This window comes from Pelecanus crispus, chromosome Z (assembly GCF_030463565.1).
Source record: "Pelecanus crispus isolate bPelCri1 chromosome Z, bPelCri1.pri, whole genome shotgun sequence".
NCBI lineage: Eukaryota > Metazoa > Chordata > Aves > Pelecaniformes > Pelecanidae > Pelecanus > Pelecanus crispus.
The window spans coordinates 6,505,627-6,529,028 of NC_134676.1; the positions used below are offsets into that span (position 1 = coordinate 6,505,627).

Sequence of the window (23,402 nt, forward strand, 5' to 3'; positions counted from 1 at the left end):
TTGGGCACTGCTAGAATCATTAATATCAATGAATGTAGTAAATATATGTCACGTTGAGGTAGAAATCTGCAGAATTGAATGCTTATTCATTTAAGGGTGGCTTTATTAGTTAGTTTTACTTACACTAAATAGCCCTTGCATTTATAGGGACTATCCATGTGTAATATTTGGTTATACTTAGGAGAAGATGGCAGAATCTGAGCCTGATAAGTGGGAGGCACTAAAAATACTAACATATTCAAAGATTACTTTGGGAAAAAAAAAGATTTTTCCAACCCCTTCAGCCAAAACAATTTTTTGTTATCTTTGAAATTTTCAAATATTTCAAACTCAGGTTTAACCTGTATAAAATTACTGCATTGCTAAATAGAACAGCTAATGTTAGTATTTATTTTAATTTGTCATTTCTGTAGGATTCTACATTTCCTGGATATTAATTCCTGGTAAGTTGTGGTATTTTAATGATGAAAAAAACTCAGATGTATAAACTCTTCATGCCATTAGTAATTTTATAACCCTTAAAAATATTACAAAACAAAAATGAGATGCGTTAACTCTAACGAAGGCAAAGCTTCTGTAGAATTTCTACAATTTCATTTGTTGCGCTCAGGAAAAAAATAATCATTAGATCTAATTGGAAAAGAGGAGCATTAGTAGTTACTGACACCATTAAGTTATGTACAGACACCCATCTTTATTATTAACTATCCACCTGCCATCTGTATTTATCCGTATATTGTATCTTGTCATAATCTTAACTTATTGGTCTCTAGACACCACCACAATATGAATAATAGATAATCATAAAGAGAAGGAAAGCTTATGATGCATTATAAGTACATACTGCAGGAATGCCTAGAGGACCTAATCAGGGTGAAGGTCTCCTTGAGTAAGAAACAGCTTCTGCTCGATAAAACCAACACTCTAACTAGCAGAAGAGAGAGGGAGATAGAGAACAGAGAAATGAAATATTGAATTCAAACTCAAACAGCTGGCTGGAGGCAGAACTGGAAGTATGACTGAGTTTTATCTGTTCAGCACTTCTGTCTCTCAGAACGTGCTGAGGCCATCCTGAGAAAGGCTGATTTTTATTCATGCTCTAAAACATATACTAAACAGCAGAGTATAATCTTGGGCTAAGGATGTACATTTCCTCTTGGGTAAATATGTGGTATGACGCCTCAAAATTGGGCATGAAGCCAAAAAACAAACAGAAGGAATTGTTTGTTATCTGACTTGTAATAACAAACAAATACATTTAAAAATCTCAGTACACTGAAAAAGTTTATACTGTTGAGATTGTTTTTACTAGTTTTGAGCCTGTGGACTCCAATCGCAGAATTAATCTCGTGGGTTTTTGTACATCCACTGGTAGGCATATTTTAACTATTTTCCATCAGTCTATAAAAAAAAATTTGGTGATCCAGAATGAGCATATCCAGGGCCAAGACTACGTTGATGCCAGGAGTCGCTAGAGGAGAAGTTATTCCTCAAAGTGGCAAGGAGCTAGCCACAAACAGGTGCTTTGTGTCACGGGGAAGTTACCATGTTGGGGCAGAACAGTGATCTGCCTAGTCAGAGTTTTGTTTCTCACAGTAACACAGCAGCAAATGATGAGGAAAGAAAAAAAAAAAAAATACCCAGGCCACTTGTGACATGTATGTTCACCCTGGCAGAGTGGCAGAGCAGAAAATTGAACATAGCTTTTCAGCTGTGTCTGAGAGCACTGATCTCTCTGGATATCAATATATTGCCTTCTTTTGTGTCATACATTTTAGGCTACTTTCATTCCTCAGCAATTTGTATCCTGTTTATGGAACTCATGAGCTGTCCTGAACTTGTCTGGGCATCCTGACCTCAGATTTTAGTGTGCTGCTTTTTAGGTATTCTGCTTACCTATGGTTTCAATTGTCTTTGGGCATTTAAAGGAACAAGAGTTTCTATGATTCTATGATTCTGTAGGCATCACTGAGAGGCTGATATTCTCTGGAATAAATGTCTATGATGTGTTTGAACGTTAAACCATTGATTTTCAGTATTAACCAACCTGCTGAGTCTACTATTCTCCTGTTGAGCTTTAAGATAAAGTCTATTGTTTCTTTTGCTTTACGTGGACATAAGAATCTAATAAATACCTACATATTTTTCCTAATTTCCTTGCCCTAGCAACTCCATTCTTTATGTTTTCTATGGTGTGAAATTGTGGCAGTAGTGACCACGATACTTCGCTGTGCATGACTTAAGTAGGTAGTGCTGACAGAATTGATACTGTAGTTCCTTGCATTTGATAGGGCTTTTTCTAAGAGCTGTCCTAATAGAAATGGGAGGTGGGAGAGTGTAAAATGGAGGGGCCTTTGTAAATAACATCATTGTCTTTTAAATCCCAGAAGTCTAGCACTTTCAGTTTTATGGGAAAGGCTTCAATGACACCTGGGGCTACTCAATGTTTATAACAACTTTGTCTATTTTAACTTTTCGTTGTCCACCTTAAGTGTTGACATGAGAGTGGAATAATAATTTCAGCTGGTTTTCATTTCTGTAGATTCTTGTGAAATAAATTTGCATCTAGGTAAAGACGACAGGGGACAATGAAACGCTCCCAAAGCACATGAGCATAGGACTGATACAATCTGGCTGATATTCTAGTTGAAACGCAGAACGAAACCGCATTCAGTCCATACAAAGGATCCACAAAAGCATCTCATCTGATCAGTGAAGAACACATAAAAAACCTGTAACGAGGAATATACAATAGTTTTTTACTTTGACTTACGCATAAATGTCTGCCAACTGGTTTTTGTACTTTATTCCATAAAAGCCCAAATCTTTTCAGTTCTAAGAAGTGTTCTGAAGTTTGATTCTTTTGGTATAAAGAACATATTTCATGTCCTGACCTATTCCTTGCTCCATAGAAGCATATCCATGGGCAATTGACTTTTGAGGATTTTTAGAAGGGTTTTTTTCTCTTATTTTTATTTTGTACTTAATCTATAAACTGATAATACAGTGAGCTTTAAAGGGAGTCTGAAGATGAGGATATATTTCTCTTTTGTCTTTTGCTTACTATTACTGACCAGAGAATACAGAGGAGTCCTTTCACTTTAATATGCTGCCAAACGTTCTTCCCCTTCCTGCTTCTGCTTCCCTCCAAAAACACAGTTAGGAATTTATCCTGAACATTATGCAGTAATAATCATGCAGCTTTAAAAATCCAGAGGCATTATTTTTCCATTTTTTGTGACAGTCCCTAGGAACATGGTTTTTCCCTATGATTCCTTTTCATTGTGGTTCAAGATTATGCTACTAATGCCTTAGAGTTTTCTCTTTCTACAGTGACTCGTATCTCTAGCAATACAGTAGAAATATACAATTCGAATATAATGGTGTTTTGTACTTACAACTTTTTTTCTGTTATCCATTACATTTTTGAAATATTTTGGGGGATCTTACTGATCACAGAAAGCTGCTGCTACTGTGAGATGATGCAGAATTTTTGTTAAAAGGATATTTCAGTTGCTACATTATATGATAGACGTGCCCATAGATTTGTGTGTCAAATACATACGTGTATTTCAAATGTGTTAATTTTGATCCTAAAAGAGCTATGCAAATAGATTTAGAATTATTTACATGTTTTCCCTTCTGTGTTTATCATTTATAGAAGGAGTACCTATACTTTTTGAAGAATTTACTGGATGTTGTGATGGATAGTCCAACACTTTTTTAAGTCCAAAACGTTTTTAAAAACTAGTATGGATTTATATGAGGGAAGAGACTGCTTTTTGTTCAGGGTTTTTTTGGTGGTGGGGGTTTTTTTGTTGGTTTTTTTTTTGTTTTTTTTTCTTTTTTTGTAAGTGGTCCATTTTTGTTCCAGTAGGAATTTATTCAGAGAATAAATGTACAACGTGGATCAGACATACTGCATAAATGATCACAATAAATGGTCCCTTCTGATGCATGAAACCATCTTTTATTTTAGCTGGTTGTCTTTCTTTGGAAAAGCTGAAAAGATCTTGAGACACTTAGACTGCAGACATTATATACAGATATAAATAAATGTGCATACACATAAATACACAAATAGATATGACAGTATTTGTTTAAAATATAGACTAAACATTGATTAAAAACTTAAATGCTACCTGAAGTGTTAATTTTAATGCTGTCACTTTGAGTTTAATGCCAAGATAAAGATATTTCCAAGGGGAAATAATGACTGTATTTTAAGCTTGCTACAAACATTGCAGTTCAGAATTTTGAGACAGAAGAATATTATTTTTGTAAGTAAATGGGGAGGGGAAGGAGGAAATTCTTTTAGTATTAGATTATATGTGGGAAAAATTTCAGAGGTTAGCACTTCATGAAAATGAAATTATTTCAGCACACATTTAATATTTAATTGTAGTCAACAATGGGAACAATTTCCAAGTGGCAGCGGATGTGATCATTTTCTGGAACAAATGGATAAGAGCAATTTACACTCTGTACAGTCTTTGGCAATATCACAGAGAGTTAATGCAAGTAGAGTGGCAGGAAAGGAAGCATGACATAGTGTAGCAAACTGGACAGCCTCCAAGATGCTCATTAGCCATGTGACTAATCTTAAAATGAATACATAATGTAAACGAGATGTGAAAGCAGCTTCCTGTTTTGGTGAGATATCACTGCATGAGATTGTGTCAAATGAGCAGTTGAGGGCATTAAGGCTGTGTCAATGTCACACTTTAATTGAAATGGGTGTGGGATGGGAGGCACTTTAGCATTAAGCACATGAATTTCCATGAGGTTCCCTAACGAAGTAATGCATTCACCAATGCATCAAATAAAACACATTTAAACTCATCTTTAATAAGATGGTGGAAATGCGTGGATGAATTTGAGAAAAAAGATAAAATGTGGCTGCAAATATTCTAAGGTTATATAATGCATACCAAAAAAACGTCTGTGTGATGAAGAATATTGTATATGTTTTCAAGGTGCAAAAATGAAAAAGGATAAAGCAAAGGAAATACGAACTCATTAGTAATGACAGAGTGAAAGAAGACAAAGATGGGACGCATCTACTAGATCAGGAGAGGGACATCTTGCCACAAAAGTACTATTCAAATCCATTTTTAGGGTACAAATGGTTTCTAGATCATTTCTACTATTATCTAAGATGTGTATTTGTGTATGCTCCATCCTTAATTTCATTCTTATTCTCATTTTTTCACAGAAGGTAAAATATTTGGATTGGACAAGCCACAACTGGATTTCAGCTCCAAAATTATTGTTTTTCAAAAAATTTATATGATTGATAGCTAAATAGTCACCACTGCCTTTCATTCATCATTCTCCATACATTTAGTAACCTTACCTGAGACTGGATAAACAACTTATACGAAATGGTCTGGAACCAGCACAGTTTGTCTCCAAAGAATGTCGTCGAGGGTATTTAGACTGATTGTGTAGACATAGCTAAATTGCCTATGTTTGTGTCCCATATTCATCATCATTTAAAATGAGAAATGGAGAATATAGAAGAATACGGGTGTATGCATTTGAATCATAATCCTAAACCTGTGTTTTAGTTTTAGTTTTCATTTTTCTATCTGTTGGTATTATCTGCATCATACGTCACATTAAGAGGTTAATGCTCACTTTCAGTATAAAGCATTTTGACTTATTTTGACTTATGTCTACCTACACATAGAAGAGCAAACAGAAATTATGCCTACTATGTTAGGACTAAGCCTTACATTCAGACACCTAAATTAAAATATCCACATATGAGCTGAGGAGCTAGGTCCTGGTTTTGTGGTATTCAGGGAGGTTTAGGAGTAGAGATTGAGGTCTTTGCTCATTTCCCTTATCACAGCCTTCAAGAGCCATTTGATAGATCCTACAGTATCCTGCGTGGGTCCAGGTTCCTGATTCAGAGTGCTGTAGATGTCCCACAGGTCTTGTGTCATCCTCATCGGGCCCCCTGTGGATGTGACACAGGACCTGTGGGGCACCACAGCCCTTCTAGTCTGGTAAAGGAAAGCCAGACAAGATTCCTGAGAGCATATCAAATAGCAAGAGTCAGATGTGGGCAACTGAATAGATGCTGTACTTCCATTAAGCGCAAGGGGATTTCAGACACCTGCCTTGCATGTAGACATGTATTTTTGTAGCTGTCTAAATGTAGGTGCCTGAGTCTGAATTGCAGCGCCTTCCCTGACAGCGTGTCAGAACCAGGGCCTTCACAGATCATGATGATATCTCTCAGTGTCTGGATAGATGTCCTGCAGTGAAGGGAGGAAAACGTAGAGTGGGACTTGGCATGCAGACTCCTTGTAAAGGTGGCAAAAGAAAGGAGAACATTGGCATGCCTCTGCCGGCATAAGTGCTCCAACTGTAAAATTAAAAAAAAAAAAAACATTAATAGAAAAGGAGGGAGTAGTGTTAAAAAATTAAGAATGCAAAAAGTGCTTAAGCTGCTCAGTTAGTTTCAATGAGGCAACAAAATGCCTTCTGCTTAGTGTTGTTATTATGTCCCGCTATGAAGGGAAAAAGAAATTATTTGAAGCCGTGGAGAAAGGAGACTGGAAAATCGTAGCAGATCTTTCCCTCTATGATGAAGGCAATTTGATTAAAAAATTTGATAAAACAAAAAAATCCCATTTCTCTTGGGAAGAATTATTTGTAAAGTTGGTAGTTTCCCTCTAAAGATTCTAATTCCTTCTAAAGATTCTGTCTCTCTCTAATGATAGTTGGATCATCTCTCAACATTTCAGCCTGAGCTATATCATCTACTTTAGATGTATTCTCAGCTCAAGATGATCTTTGATTCTTTACCCCTTCCTCTGTTGAGAACTTCAATATTTTCCTCATTAATGAAACAGTCTGGCTCCTTTCTAAATATGCTGTGTTACTCAGATACATGATCTCTAGCTCTACTGTTAAACTTTCTTTCCTGGGACTTTGCTTTGACAAGCCAATTATTCAGTCCTAAACAGTTTACAGACTTCATGCAAGAAATAACCAAAGTAACCAATTACATTTTCCTGTCCATACTCAAGATGAATCACATATAAAATCCTGGACACACACTTAATGTCTGCTACTGCTTTGTCACATTCATATTTTCTTACAAATGCAACTCATCATGCAATTATTTGAGGGCTGTTTACAGCAGGTGACAGCTCACTGTCACTTAGCATTTTCAGAGAGTTGGGAAACAGTGCTTAATCTAGTAATTTGCCTTTGCTAATATCTCTGATATAAACAATAGCAGACAAGCAAATGCAGTCTATGTCTTCCCAGGGAGTAGGTGGCCCAGAGAGCTGTCCCTACAGTTGTCATTTTCTCCGTATCATTTCACTGAACACCTGCTTGAAGGTTGGAGGTTAATCAGAACACATTGACGAGCATTTAAGCTTGCAGTTTAGTCTTGGAAATGCAGTTGTCTGTCTGTGTCCATCACTCACGCCCTTAGAAAATGTAATGCAACAGCTATGCTAGCAGATTCACTTCAGCCACAGTGGTACCAGACAGCAGCTACAGTTACGAGTCTGCAGTGCACGGTGAGGTCTCAAGGAAGGACATAACATATAGAGGAGACCCAGTGTAGAGCTATCTAATTTCTTTACCCGAAATCACAAACAAGGAATGATGCGTGAATTATCACTTGCTAGGAACAGACTTTGCAGGCTCTGCAATAGATCGTAGTTTTGTGAAATGGGATGAGCCAAATCTAACAACTTACTTATGGGGAAAACGAGGAAGTCCCATTCTTCATCTCTGCCCTTCTCCCAGACATATGGGGCCTCTGGCATTCATTGGACAATTTTCCAGTCTGATTCAAGACTAGTCTAGAAGAAAACTAAGCCACCCCAACACAGAATGTTGTCTACCGGGTTAGTGAGTTTAATCACTTTAGTAGAAACAATTCAGCAATCTCAAAAAGTGGCAAAAAGGATAGTGCAGAACCACCTATGGGGAAATGGGAGTATAAGTGGGGACGAAAGAGGAGAAAAGAGATCGTTTTATTTCTGGGGCAGGCAAGATGTGAAAACTGAGTCAACCATCCCATGCAGAGTCACTCTCAGACACCAGCCCATGAGCCAAAATTCCTTCCTAAGTTGATCTCTGTTCTCAAAGACAATAGGGATAATTACCTGTGCCAAAAATGTAGATAGATTCAAAAACCATTTAGGTAAACCATTGCAGGGAAAAAAAAAAAACAAACCCACAAACAAAAAAACACCAAGGGCTGTTAAAAACAAAGATCCTGCTTCCAGGTTAGAAGGGCTTTTGAGGTGCAAATAACTGGAAGCTGAGAGAATATGCCAAGCAAAAACTATTGCGGGATTCCCTGGCCTATTGGTCACTCTCCAAAAGAGGAAAATGGTTTAGATGGACTGTTGATCTTCTATGCCTCTACTGTTTATACTCTTCTTTGGAGCATTTACCTAATCTGAGTGACCTTAATTGATAGTCTGGCCAGTGATCTGACTTCCCTTTCTCCTTTGTTTCAGAAAGCAAGCGCACAGAGGAACAACTCTATTTCTCAAACATCTCTGCCCAACATTTGCCTACCATGCCTGGAAAGGGCGAGAAAAGTCTTTCTCCTGTGTGTTGCCATGAGAGATCTATGATTCTATGTTCACATGCAAAAAAGCACCAATACCCCTTAACTGTTAATGGTTCATACTAGTTTCTATCCTCTAACTCTCTTTGCGTTAGAAGATATATTCCTGCCTTGGCCATCTTCTCCACTGAACAAAGTGTCAATGGGGGATCAAAGGATGGTGTATAACCCTTCTATTCCTCCTAGAAACCTCTGAGTTTAATTGCAGATCTGCTAAACATAGAAGAAAACTACCAAAAACTGTACAGAAGTGTGACCTTGGGGTTGCCATCCTGAAGCACTGATTAGCCAGGTTAAAATTTAGGAAGGAATAAAATCCTTTTCTCATAACAGTGACAATATCAAAACATTTCTTTTGCATATTTTTTTAAAATAGTAATATTAGTAATAATGATAATAATGAAACAATTTTATTAGAATTATTTCATAATGATATCTACCATATTCAGAATCTAGAAGGACACAGCCAAGAATAGAAACCATTGTTAAAATATTTTTGTCTGTTCTACACAAAATAGGCTTTTTTTTCTTTTTCGTATCAGCTTCATACAGGCAGAAGACCTTTATGTCAGCAGCTGGTGGTTTTGATTTGACTCAGTCCAATAATCCTCACCTCCCCTGCTCTAATTCGCCAAGTCTCTAACTGGTCCATCTAATAAACTGAAGTGGGAAAAGGAGTTGAAGAGTGTTTCTTATTATCACAGAAGAGCTTATTCTCCGAGCTGAGCTCTTCAGTCCTCCCTTCAGGCCTTCAGTGATACTCCAAACACTGACATATCAGAAATGTGGGACAACAGCTCCTTCTGAGGTTCTTAGCTACTGTAAGGTTTTTAGTAGGGTTTTACACACTTTAATTGGATTGAGCCCCTCTAATAATCTGGAGATTTCAGATCCTAATATATAGATCCTGACTGGGTTTAGGTGTAAGCAGTTTCCATTTGGCTGGTGACATTAAAGGCAGGAGAGTTTATGTTTATCCAAAACTATAAACCACAGTGAAGTCACATGTGGGTTGTGGTTTCTAATTCATAACATAAATGTATCGAAGTTCTAGAGCATGATTCATCTCACCTTAACATCTGCATTTTAAGTTAGTCAAATGAATAATGCTCTAAAATGTGAAATACTATAAAGAGAGCTTAGGTTCTTAGGGCTAAAGCAGGGTGGAATGTCATGTTATGTGGCAACTGGGGAGATTCAAAGGGCCTGGGAATGTGAGGACTGAAGTTGGAGTGAACACCTAAGCCATTCTGTTGTTTTAGACCTGTGGTTATGTTACAGCTATCACAACCCACGTACAGTGATGAACATTATAGAATCATAGAATCGTTTAGGTTGGAAAAGACCTTTAAGACCATCCAGTCAACCATTAACCTAACATTACCAAGTCCACACTAAACCAATTAAGGGTAGACTAGACTAAACCATGTCCCAAAGTGCCACGTCTACCCGTTTTTTGAATGCTTCCAGGTATGGGGACTCCACCACCTCTCTAGGCAGCCTAGAACAAGCATGTTCCAATGCTTGACTACCCTTTCTGTGAAGAAATTTTTCCTAATATCCAATCTAAACCTCCCCTGGTGCAGCTTGAGCCCATTTCCTCTTGTCCTAGCACTAACTACTTGGGAGAAGAGACCAACACCCACCTCACTATGCCCTCCTTTCAGGCAGTTGTGGAGACCGATAAGGTCTCCCCTCATCCTCCTCTTCTCCAGGCTGAACAACCCCAGTTATGATTAGGATCATAAACTTAGAAGGAGCTGAACTGAGACTTGCAACCTGTAAATAAGGTCACCAGTGGAAAACTTGCTTACCTATTCCCTGTACATTGTGATTTGTAAAAGTATTCCTTAAATGATTTTTGACATTACAAGAGGCACTCATGCTATCGTTTCCTAGAGGTGGATGATTCACCACGCTGATTCAAAGTTCTTCATCACAGGACAAATGTCTCCATTAACCTTTCTTTCATGGAAGCCGGCAGCCCATCTACACCTTACTAAATCCAAGGCACCATCCATGCTAATAGCCACACAGATGTAGTCAACTTGTTAATTACTCCCCCTGAAATGACAAGAAGTGAATTCGTAGCTGTCAGATCCTCCCACTCAGTAGCACAATCCTGGACTTGAAAGAGTAGTGAAATTGCTACCTGCTATTCTTTGTTCCCCAAGATAAGGGTACCTGGACTCCTGTTAATTATCATGTTTTGATTAAACAGAAGTACTTTGTTCACTTTGTTCATGTACATCTTTGAAGTAAATGACATTTTTCTGGAAACAGAGAAAGTAATGATATGCCTTTATTAAATATTAGCAGCATTATCTATATTGCAAGTGGTTTCTAACAGAAAAGCAAGTGCTATGGCAAAGGTTTGCATGAGTTATCTTTAGCCCTAATTTGCAAAAATGCTTACATTTGTAAGAAATCGCTTTGAGAGCTGGCTCTGAGAAAAATATTTGTCACTCGAATAGTCTTATTCACGTGGGTGGGACCCTTTATAAGCAAAATTTAGCCTATTCGAAGGCCTATAGTACAAAGTCTGAAGGAGAGTTGAGTGAGTTTTCTGGGCAGCAAGTCATATCCTTTATAATTGTTTATACAAATTTAGTCACATCTGTGCATGTTTGCAGATTAAAATCATAACTGGTGGCTTTGTCGATAACAGCATTTGCGTCATAAATGATATTTACTGCACTGGGACAAATTATTCAGATAGACTTTGTCAGTCTTTTATCCAAATCTCTGCTGTATCCCAGCCTCTGCAGAAGCCCATCATTTGCAGGAGGTAACTATTCTACAACCAGGCAAATCCTATGTTTCACAATATGTTGTAATGTAAGAATGTAATCGGCTTCTCCATCCATATGCCTGTGGGAAAGAAGGAAGAAGGGCACATTGTTTTATAGACTTCATCTTGGTGATATGAATTGTAGTTAGAAGTTAGAACTTGATCAGAACTCTTAACAATTCCATTTTTCATGGGCTCTTGTGAACATGCATTTTGCTTTTATTAATAATTACATGTTAAGGAGGGAAATGCATATCTGCAACTAGAAAATAAAATGTTGCAAATAGAAAAAAAATATATAGTGTAACAGTATGAAAATAGCCTATGTTTCTACAGCAGAAGACATTTGTATTAGATTTTTTGTGTTGAATTTTCAGTCTGCTCCTGGTCCTGAATTTTTTCAGGACGAGGTAAGTAGGTTTACACATTGCAGGTGCTCCACATAGGGATTAATTTATGATACTCTCTTCTCACACATTCAGATACTCTCAGTCTTACATGTCTCTCTGTGTTTGTATACATAGGTACATATATACCAATGCACAAACACATAAAAGCACATATATACGTGTATATGTCTAATCTCCTTATAATGAAGCACCTCATGGGAATGGATAAATACCAGTACTTGCTGTGGAAGGATCTAGTGACTTGTTGCATCAGAATATTGAGCTGGAACTGAAGTAAAAGAACTATGATGCATCCAAGACAACAGTGTGAAAGTGTTCACTGTATGGAGGGCAAGCAGTAGCAGAGAAGGTGTTTGTTGTAGTCGGTATTGTTATAAATGGGGGATGGCTTTGATTGATTTCTGTGGAGCACTTGCTACCATAAATGCACCCTGAAGGTGTCATGTTCACATATACTGTTATAATTTATTTGCACCATATAAAAACTTTGAGCTCTGATGACAGAGATCTGACTGTGTGCAAGATGCTGTACGACCAGAGAATGTATCAATGAGTTTGCCTTGCCTGGCCACTTAGGTCTTATATTTTTTACTTTCTTTGCCTGAAAGTGGATATCTTTCCTTGAGTTTTCTGGTGTACATTGTGCTTTCTCTCCTTCTTGATGAGCCCATATAGATGTGTATGCAACGCTTTGTGCAATAAAATCACTCTTAATTTTGGTTCTTCTTGAAAGCCACCCAGGCCATTGTCTCCTTTTCCAACTGTTTTGTTAGTAAACACCGTGATAATGAGGACCCAAAGGGAGAAGATAAAACGAGACTTAACTGACTCAAAGTTCATTTCACTCAGATTTCTCTTCACACAAAACCTTTCAGAGCACAGATAACGCTTCTTTTTTGTGCCTACCACAGACTAAGTGAGATTAAGTTGCTTTTGCTTCCCCTGCTTTTCAGCAGAGAATGAAAGGGTACCACAGTAATGAAACTGCAAGCTGACATTGAAGAAGAGGTGCTTGTACATATCTATAGGTACAACTGCAAAAAAAAAAAAAAAAAAAAAAAAAAAGAAGACAGTAGGTTCAATGGATAACCCATTTCCCAATTTGAAGGGTACTGAGTGCGTTTCAGGTCACCGAGAAAGCTGCCGTCTAAGTACCCAAAGCTGAAAATCAATCAGGCTCCTTCAGCTGCTGTATGTTATCAGTCTTGCCCTGCAAAGCACAGATCTGAAACATTAGGCAGCCCAACAAGAGGGAGAAACCTAATTTGAGAGCAGCTGTTTTAAGACAGATACATAACGGTATTGAAAGAGGAGCACTGCGGTGAGGTGAGAACCGAACAGAATACCCATTAGGCTGAGGAAGCTTTTAGTTTTATTATTGTAACCAGATGCAGAGAAAGTACGGTCAATGGCAGGCAGAGCCTAAGTTAAAGGAGTGAGATGAGAGTATGAGAACGTAGATGGCTCAGTTTAAAAATTACAATTAACAAATAGACTGCATGGTACTTACTGGGCCTAAACTCAAATCTTTATTATGCTGCAATGGCTCTGGATGTTCAACAGGTAGTTTAGGCCCTGTCCCCCTCCAGGTATTTAGGCACCACTTTTCATTGATGATAGCAGGATTAAGTGCAGAGGTTTATTTGAGGATCTGGGCATAGTCTACTTATGCCTTTGCTTTCCACTGAAGATATTAGCACTGCTTATTTCAGGAGGACAAAATCAACTAAAAGTTACGAGTTGTTTTGGTCTTTCGTTTTCAGACTTAGAGAATAGAAGTGCCTCGGGCTTCTATTTGCATCTTTGCTCCTTGAAATCATGAATTATCTTCTAAACACTCAAGGATATAGTTTCATGTGCCACTGAAGATACAGGAATATCTAAACCAGAACACAGTAGTTAGTTAAGAGCATGTCATAACGCTGAACAAAGGCTAAATAAAGGAAACGAAGAATTGCATCTTCAATTGAAATTAATAAGGAGAGTTGGAATGTACAACAGTAATATGCATTTGAATTTAGCAAGGCCATTTGAAAACAACATTACAGAATCTTTTCTGAAGATGTATGTGGCTAAGACCTGGGTTTAATATCTTATCTGAAAATATGTTTATGGTAATTTGAATGCTAAAATGAAAACTGAAAGAAAGAAAGTGCTGTGTTTCTCATTATGCAACTGAACGTATAATGAATAAATGTATGAATTCCTTTTACGATAAGCACTTAACATGACTAATGCTTTGTTTTTTCTCAGATTATTTTAATTTTCTCAAGGCCTACACCATAGTCTTTTTATAAGAATAAGGCTAGCAGAGAGGTACTGTCTGCATTAAATGCTGCATTACTTACCCGCTTCTCTTTCATAGAAACAGCAGAGATGTTTGAAGTGTGTGGTTACTGAAGAAAGAGTTTCTATCTGTGGGTTTGGAAAAGCAGCGGTCATTTTTCCTCTGTTCGGCAAACCATTAGCAAGATTCTTCTGCCTTAGAATGGTGTTGTCTGTTACCATCACTTGTATAGGCGGGAGCAGGCAACTTATGCTGTTAACACAAAACTGAGCAAAACCTGAAAGATCTGACAAAGACCTGACAGAGCTAAACAAACTACAGCATAATGGTAAATGCAGTTCAATGCTGAGAAATAAAAAGCACCGGCAAGAATAATCTGAAGTATTCTTAATTGCTGGTATAATGTAGAATTATGTAACACCAGGCAGAACTGGAAATGAGATATTTAAGTATCCTAGCTACTAGTCTAGTACTAATTTTCCTACTTGCCTTATTTTAAAGGATATTGCTATGTACATGAGTATTTACAGAATACAAGGCAATCAAATCTGTCAGTTCTACTATTCCAAGCCATTCATTGCTTATCATGTGTGCATAGCTCATAAGAAGGCAACCTCTGTGACTTGGTGTCCTTGTCTGCAAAATGCTGATAGCAATGCTCATCCAAATTATAAAACAGTCATACTCCAGGAAAATAATTATATGCTAAGGCAAATTGTAAGACCAATGTATTTTGATGGGCAATTCCTATGACAAGCATATTTTTATCTCAAATAGAAGTTTATGTGTAGTAGTTGGTACAGTGTTTTAAGTCCCTGTTCATCCACTCTCTTTTTATTTAAAAATTCCTTGTTGTAAATAGAAACAGCACTCATCCAGCCAAAGAATCATGATCATCCTACGTTCAGGAGCATCTCTGAATTAAAATGTGTATGTAGCAGATAATCTAAGCACACCGAGAGCTGGGTCTCCTACTGTCTTTTTGGCACACAGGGAGAACAAGAAGCAGAACTCCAGGTGTGGCTGACTGAGCTTGGGACTTCCTTCTGCTGGTTTGGTACCTCCTTAGCCAAATAAAATATGTTTTGGCTCATCTATATATATGAGAATCTGGTTTTAACTGCAATTGATAGCGTATAAGACAGAAGCAAAGAGAATATTTATCTAGAAAGAATATAGGGAGAATTAACAAATGGAAGAAAAAAGCAGCTGACCTATATTTCAGGGACTAGAACATGTCTGTAATGCAGATGAAAAGCCTGTTCCAACTCGCCTTTAAATTTACACCATCCGAATCCCTTTGTCATGAAGCAGTTACCTGCTCATAGCTGAAAAAGCTCTTTGATATATTTTTTATGAATCTAGCTTTTCCAGTGCTAAGACAACTGATCGCAACACAACCTTGCATTAATTATTGTACTTCTGTCTCCAGAATGATGTCCTATAAAACAGGAAAGCTGAAAAAAGAGGATGCGTTCATTTTTAAAAAAATTTTAAAAAGCCAGATAACAAAAGTCTTAAGAAAGGATTTTTTCTTTTCTTTCATTGTACTGCAAAGGACAATCAAACAATTAAGAAAAAAAGTTTAAAAACACCTTTTGAAAAAACATCTTTTCTTGGTTTAAATGAACTATTCAGTAAAGGAGGAAAGAATTAACAATACAAAGGAATAGATGTCATTCAGAAAACAGTTGGAGCTCTATTTGTTTTTTTCCCACCCTGGAAAACGGTAAATAGTCAGTAATAATTCAAGCCAAATAGTATAATTTCTTAAGCTAAAATTTTTATCTATTTTAGGTTTTGTTTTTAATGTTTGTAGGAAATAAAATTCTTAAAGAAGCCCATGTTCTAGATGGGAAAAAAAAGAGACTAATTCTCTTTAAAAATAAAATTTTACCACATATTTTAACTATCCAGTTCATATATTCATATATTCATGTATCATACAGATTGTAAGGACTTTTTATTTAATTTTTCTCTTTGGTACTTACAAAATGCTCATTCTTGCAGTCTGTGTTTGAATCATGGTTATATCTCACAGCAATATCAATAAACATCCGCAATTCTTTTCGTATAATGCGCTATCTTTCTGCTGCATTTAAAGCTGGGACCTTACAGTTAGCCTCACAGAAAAAGACTAATATGGAACTTAATACGAGAAATATAGTTATTGTCTGATTTATTGTCTGATGTCTGACTATTATTCTCAACTCTTTTTTGTACCTTCTTTTAATACTTTACTGAAATGACAGCTGGAGTTTGGCCTTTTAATAAATATCAGTCCTTAGAGCTCTAGGGTGTAAAATCCAGATACACGTGGCTTAGCAGCTCCTAATTAACTTTAAAGGGAGCATTATATTAGTGTTACAAATTAATTAGGTGAAAGAAAATGTAATGTACTCAAACATTGTAAATAGTGTAAATATACCAGACGGCATTTGTAATAATGTCAATAATTTTTAAAGAGAGGAGATCAGACAATGAGTTTGCTAGTGCTCCTGCTGAAGAATTTCCTGCTTTGGTTTTTATACACTCAGATGCCATTTCAGTGGAACATCTTCACTTCTGTTCTTCTCTGTCCACATGTAAACAGCAAGTTTCTCTCAGATCTCAGGGTTTCTCTTTCCTTCATGTGACCATAGTGTGCACAGTGTTGCCTGGACTAAAAAGACTAGGCACATAGTAGTCCCTTTTGAAATCCTTTAGGAAGCATGCAAAGACTCCAGGGTTTCTGCTTAGCATTATAGCTACTAATAAACCAAAAATCTGTTAACTGGGTCCAACATATGTACATAACCAACTCTTGATCTCTAGGAGGTTGTTTCTTTCCAGGTTAATGCCCATACCCTGTTGTCCTGGTTTCAGCTGGGATAGAGTTAATTTTACTGAGTAAAATAAAGATGTTTGTCTATGTAATCCCTCACTCAGCTCTATTTCCATTACTTCCTGAGATGAAATCCCTGTTTAAAAGTATTAATTGTACACCAGAACTAAATGGTACAGCTCTTCCACTCCTAGCTTGTCTTCTTGGCCCATACAACATGAGGTGGCAAACATGGTTTTTGATTTATGTATCTTCCTCCTACCTCCGGCTCTGGAAAAATTCATTGTCCTGGTAGCCCAGGAGTGAATACACAGGGTTAATGGAAAGATAGTGCTTCTCAAAAGGCTGGTTGTGTTTGAGCATTAATAAGCTGATAGGTCGTAAGTGGGTGCTATGTTCTGATCTGTGGTATGAGTGTGTCAGTTCAAGATAGCAATTCCCTTGATAAGTGTGGGCTTTAGGACTTCCTCTTAAATGAGTGCCGTAAGTAAAGTAGGCGTTAAATCTCCCATTTATTTTCCATTCAAATACAGGTTGAGAATACCCCTGCTTATCACACTCCAGTTGAGGATATTTTTTAGCTTTTCTAAATTATCTGTGCTATCCTGCTTTTTTGCACATATGCAGAGAGAGAATATTACAAAGGAAAGTCATATTTCCTTCCTCTTTCATCCCTACATTTCCTGGGGCAAAGGCAAATCTTACAAGTAAAAAGCATCTTGCAAGCACAGTTGTCTAGAAAACCATTTAGATTCATGTGCTTGGTCAGTGTTCAACACAATATCTTTCACTACCACCAACAGAAGACGTTAGCACATATTAAGAATGAAAATGTGACAGTGATTCTGGCACACCTCTGTGAAGTGTTTTAAGGTCAGTCGTTTGAGAAAACAAAACAAATGAAAATAACCCAATGGGGTTTGTAAGTTCAGTTTTATCTTTGCAAAGTAAAAGGGTTATAACCATAACCTCACTCCAGCTTTTAGCAGTTGAAACTTTACTGATTACAGTAGCATGATATCGGGGTATACCTGGAGTAGCTCAGCAGGGAAATTAGACATAGATATCTTAGATTTACTTACTGAAAGCTATGACTTATATTCAGAGGCCAGTGGGGTTTTCAGTTAGTAACTCTGAACTCCTAATTCATTCCTTAGCAAACAAGACAGGATTTATCTAGATTCCAGCTTCATTTTTATCCAAGTTGAATTTAAGTATGCAAATATCTCTCTGCATTAACTGTTTTAAAGCTACTGTATTAAAACTTAGATTGGTCTCAGTGAAGAGGGAAATAGGACCACGGCGTATTGGCTTTGGAGTATCCAGCTGTGGAGCCAAGAGCGCAAGCTAAATTTATGCAAGTCATATGTTAATTATGTATGCATTAATGTAATGCAAATGGGCACCCACCTGCATGGCAATATACTAACAATATTTTACAGCATTAATAGAATCTATATGAAGGAAATGCTGTATTTGATTTTACATATTTTCATATTTTCTTTTTCATTTTTAGTTAAAAGATAAAAATTCTGCTGCACTCATCATTGCCATGCCATAATAGATTGCTTAAACTGTAAATAGCCTATTTCACTCTATATGGTCCCTCTTTGGCACGGCGTTTCTTATTCAGCAATCCCTAGAAAGAGATCTATTGACTGAAATGTACGCTGGTTGGAGTGCCCTGGTTTGCTCAGCAAGGCAATGTATCATACATTTACTTAAGCCTCTGGGTCCTCCTGGTATCAATGGGATCACGTATTTGTCTAAAGCAAGGCATGTGCCTAAGTAATTTGCTGAACTGAGGCCTAAAAGAAGCAGGAGAGTCACGGAAATTACTGTTACGTGATTATGTCATTAAAGATAGCCGGCCGCTGGCTGCCCAGGAGTGGGCTGAGTTAAGGCCGTACAGAATCCTTCATATCCGAATGCTTTGGTGTTTCCTTTGTGTAGCTGGAAACCGGGTTTCTACATGCCTTTATGAAGTATCATATGATATAGAATCATAGAATCACAGAATGCTTTGGGTGGGAAGGGACCTTTAGAGGCCACCCAGCCCAACCCCTGCAGTGACAGGGACAGCTTTAACCAGACCAGGGTGCTCAGAGCCCCGTCCAACCTGGCCTGGGTTGGGGATGGGGTTCCCAGGGATGGGGCCTCCACCACCTCTCTGGGCAACCTGTTCCAGTGCTTCACCACCCTCATTGTAAAACATTTCTTCCTTATATCCAGTCTAAACCTATTCTTGTTTAGTTTAGAACCATTACTCCTTGTCCTGTCACAAGAGGCCCTGCTAAAAAGCCTGTCCCCATCTTTCTCCTGAGCCCCTGCCAGCACTGCCAGGCCACAGTCAGGTCTCCCCGCAGCCTTCTCCTCTCCAGGCTGAGCACCCCCAGCTCTCCCAGCCTGGCCTCACAGCAGAGCTGCTCCAGCCCTCGCATCATTGCTGTGGCCTCCTCCGGCCCCGCTCCGACAGCTCCATGCCCGTGCGGTGCTGAGGGTCATATGATATAGGGTCATACGATTCAAAGGGTACAAAATGGACTGTCCTGAGAATTCCAGGCACCTGCAATGTAATCCCATATTATAATCCCACAATTATCTCAATAATCACTGAGGGCCTAGTTCTGAGGGTCTCTGGCAGGAGGGCTTGCAGGATTGAGTCTTTGTGCAGGGCCAGGCATATGCTCGTGATGATTAATGACACTTCTCAGATGCATTAAATGCACTTATCTTGTCTTCACACCTCAAGGCACAGCCAACGCGTAACATCAGTCACCAAAACCACTCAGGCTGCTGTGCATTATTGTTTAATTAAACAACACAGGTAATTTCCAAGACTATTTCAAGTATAAACATGGCCTGGTATCTAAGCTCTGTTTAACCTTGGGAAGGAAGTACGAATGCTGAGAGGAGAATGAAATTTAAATGCGAGGAAAACAGCTTATGCAAATAGTAGGTCACCTTTTTTGGTTTTCTCCTTCCAAATTTAGCTTGACAAAATCATGTCCACCAAGCACAGTTTTTCCCTCCTCCACCCCCAGCCATGATCAGTGTGAGGACACTGATCGCAGAATTTATTTTAAAAAATCCATTTGCATCCTTTCCAGAGATATACAGAGGTCTAATTAATTGCTCTGACATATCTGAGCCAGAGGCCCCCTTCAGCCACAGGGAGACTATCCCGGGAATTTAGACAATCTTTCTGAAGCTTTCTCTGAAGCTTTGTGACTTAAACAACACCTATGGTCTCCGCTATCCTTTTAAAGAGAGGCAAATTTGCTTCTTTAATATTTTGAGGTAATGTAATGGAAAAGACTAGATCACTCCCTTTTGCCAATACTTTGCAGTGATGGTAGGGTTTCAGAAAGTGTCTTTTTGACTTGAACAAAGGCAAAGTTAGGTCAGACTAGAAAGCTTTGAAAAGCCTGCTCCAAACTAGCAAAGCTATTTCATTTTGCCATTCTCTGAGCCACGCCTATGCTTAGTTGTACTGCCCTATGTTTTTCAGAGGATGCCTATAAAACTCAAGTCCGAATTGATGACGAACCAGCCTATTTGGACATTCTAGACACTGCTGGGCAGGTAAGTAGTTTCCCAACGTGAACCATTCAATCAGAAAAAACCCGAAAGATTTCAACCTCAGATACATGGGTCGCAGAGCTAGAAAAGAGGTTCCCTATTCAAACATAAAGGGAACAGTGGCATAAAAACATTGAGGAATTAACAAAGGAGAAGATTAAAGGAGTGCTTCAGTGGTATTGCATAACTTCAGAATCTGACCAGAAGAGACAGGAAAATTTAATCGAGTAGAAAATAAAAAGCTGTTTGTTTCTTTTTCTCTCATATGCAGAAACATCTGTCACAATTAGAGAATGAATGCCGTTGTTCATTTGTCTGATGTGTTTATCGTTCCTGCTCTTCTATATATTACAGGAATCTTCTGGTCTACTTGTAGAGCAAGTATTTTGTTACCATTCTTCTCCTCCCCACATTATATTTAAACATCAAATGCTCACCCATAAGGAAAAGATCTTAACTGCAGAAGTAACATCCAGTGTACATATAATGTGTATATGCATGTGTGAGCATCAGTCAGGGAATTAAGTTTCACATACAGTAAGGCAAAAGAAGGGGTTAAATGCAAGAATTCCTTCTACCTGACTCAGTTCATCCCTTTTCCATCCCAAAAAGTTTTTATTGTTTTATCAAAATGTTGCAGCTGGTTGATCTTTTCTTGAGGTATGTGTCAGGTTGTCTTTGAAGGCTTTCATGAGTTTCCATAGTGTGTGTGCACCTCGTACAGGAATGAGTCAGTCAACAAAGATGGTAGATCCTTCAAAAAAAAAAAAAAAAAAAAAAGCAAGTATAAGCCTGGAAACCTTGATCTCAGCTTCCCAAACATGTGAATGCCCCTTAGCCGGGCACTGCAAATGGTTGGAAATGTGGTCTGCTACCAGGAATTAGAACGGCATTAAGTTATATAAATTGAATGTAGTTCAGGGGGATCGTGGCATGAGTTTTACATGTGAATGAAATATAGGCCAATTTAAAAGTGAACTCAACCCAGTTTCAGGAATCAAAAGATGCCCTGAATTATTCTTCCTTGACCCAAAATTATACAGACTCAGCAGTTAACCAGTGACTTGCTGCTGAGTCTCCTGTGAAAGTGATTCTCCAGAAAATTTAAGCTAAATTTCAAGGCATGTCTCCAAAGCTGTGCATTTAATTGACCTAGAATTTATTATTATAACAGGCCCAAGAAGTTTCTTATGCATAATAGTCCTAGCATAGCTTCAGCAATGATTTGGCTGGGGGAAAGAAGGAACATCATAGTTGTTACTCAATAGGTCTGAAAATATCAGTACTTCTGTTGGAGAAAAGGAAGCAAAATCTTCTTTACTCACTCAGGAAGTCTGAGACTAGTAACTTCAGCCTTATATCATTATTAGTACACAGTCATTAAGGAAATTAAATCTGAAGCTGTTTAGTCTTGTAAGGCTTTATGTGTTAGGGACCTCCTGTGTTATCCTTTAATATAGTTCACTGTCTACATCTACTTCAGTCTACTCCTAAATTCCCTTAGTCCTCTTTTGTAGAATTAAAATGCTAAAAAGTAAAATACTTTCTTACCCAGAGCTGAAAGAAATGATGAATCAGAGTTTATGCATCCAGCTTTTTGTTAATGCAAAGAGGAGCAAAGTGCTATACAGGATTTATTCATCTTCATAGGTGGGTTCCTAATTTGCCGTGGAGATTTGAGAGTGCAGGAGTTAAATTCTGCAAACCATAGAAGAGGGTACAGTAGGTACAGAGCTCCTTGCGTTGTGCTCCTGCTTACAGACCTGTGCAGAGAAGTTGAGCTACCTGATCCTAAATTTGCATCAGTAATACAAATATTGTTTATACAAAGGAAATGCAGCAGCTTAAAATCAAAGCAAAGAACAGATGATGAGTGAAACAAAAATGGATAGTATGCTGTTATTTTGAGCTGGGGAGTAATATGTTGTAAAACCCAAGAGGAATAATTTCTTCTACTTTGACTTTTTCCCATTTGCTTTTGTTACTAGAAACATAAAAGTTTGTGTTGTTGATAAAAAAAAAACCTAGAATCAGATATTGAGAGTTTCCTTCTCTTCCTAAGCTCCCACCAAAATCAAAGCCTCTATTTTTTCTTTCTTTTTTCTTTTTATTAGAACAAGTATTTTTAATTGGTACTTAATTTTCTGTCAGCTTCTTTTAAAATGAAAAAGAGAAATTGGAGCACAATCTTGAATCCTTTGAAAATTTTTTTTAGATTCAGGAAAAAGGAAAAAATATCCCTATGCACTGCCCTTTTAAGTAGTTGAAAATATAATGTTTTCCAATTTAAACAAATCTCATCTTTTGTCAGTCATGTTTGCTTTTTAGGAAAAACTCCCCACAAAACTGTACAATTTTTATATGATTTTTGATTTTTGATCATGTAAAAAAGCTAGAACAAAACCTCATTTTTAATTGAGGGGGGAATTTATTCCCAATATTATGAATTTTAGCAGAACTGAGAGTTGTAAGGTAAGAGAAGCCATCAGAATAATGCAAGCAGTGAAAGCTGGTGAGAATAATAGTAGAGAAAGGCTGGAGAGTTTTAAATTTTCTTTCAAGAACGGGTCAAAATATCCATGATAGAGGCCCAAGGCATGTAATGACCACGTAATGAAATGTAACACAGGAATTTTGAGGCAAGCAGAGACCTGTGCCAGTAGCGCCACACTCTGCAGATGCATCAGCCCAGGACGTTCTACAGCCTGGGCATATCTGTTCTACCTCATGATCCACGCTGAACTGATATGAGAAAAATCTCTGCTTTAAATTTCCCTGTTCCAACAGAGACTGTCACTGAAACATGTCTCAGTGTATCTGTGCTAGGAAGCTCTTCCCACTTCCCTAGGCTCTTATTTTTCAGAAACTGTCCATTCTAAGTATCCTGGATTTAG

General features: G+C 37.8%; 1 protein-coding gene across 1 annotated transcript in view; it reads left to right on the forward strand.

Moving 5' to 3' along the window:
* The window catches only part of RIT2 (Ras like without CAAX 2), a 184,260-nt gene that overhangs the window by 61,190 nt on the left and 99,668 nt on the right, over positions 1-23,402 (forward strand). The window contains exon 3 of the mRNA XM_075726826.1: positions 20,438-20,511. Within this exon, the coding sequence (XP_075582941.1) occupies positions 20,438-20,511 (74 nt within the window). The remainder of the gene's footprint in view (positions 1-20,437; positions 20,512-23,402) is intronic.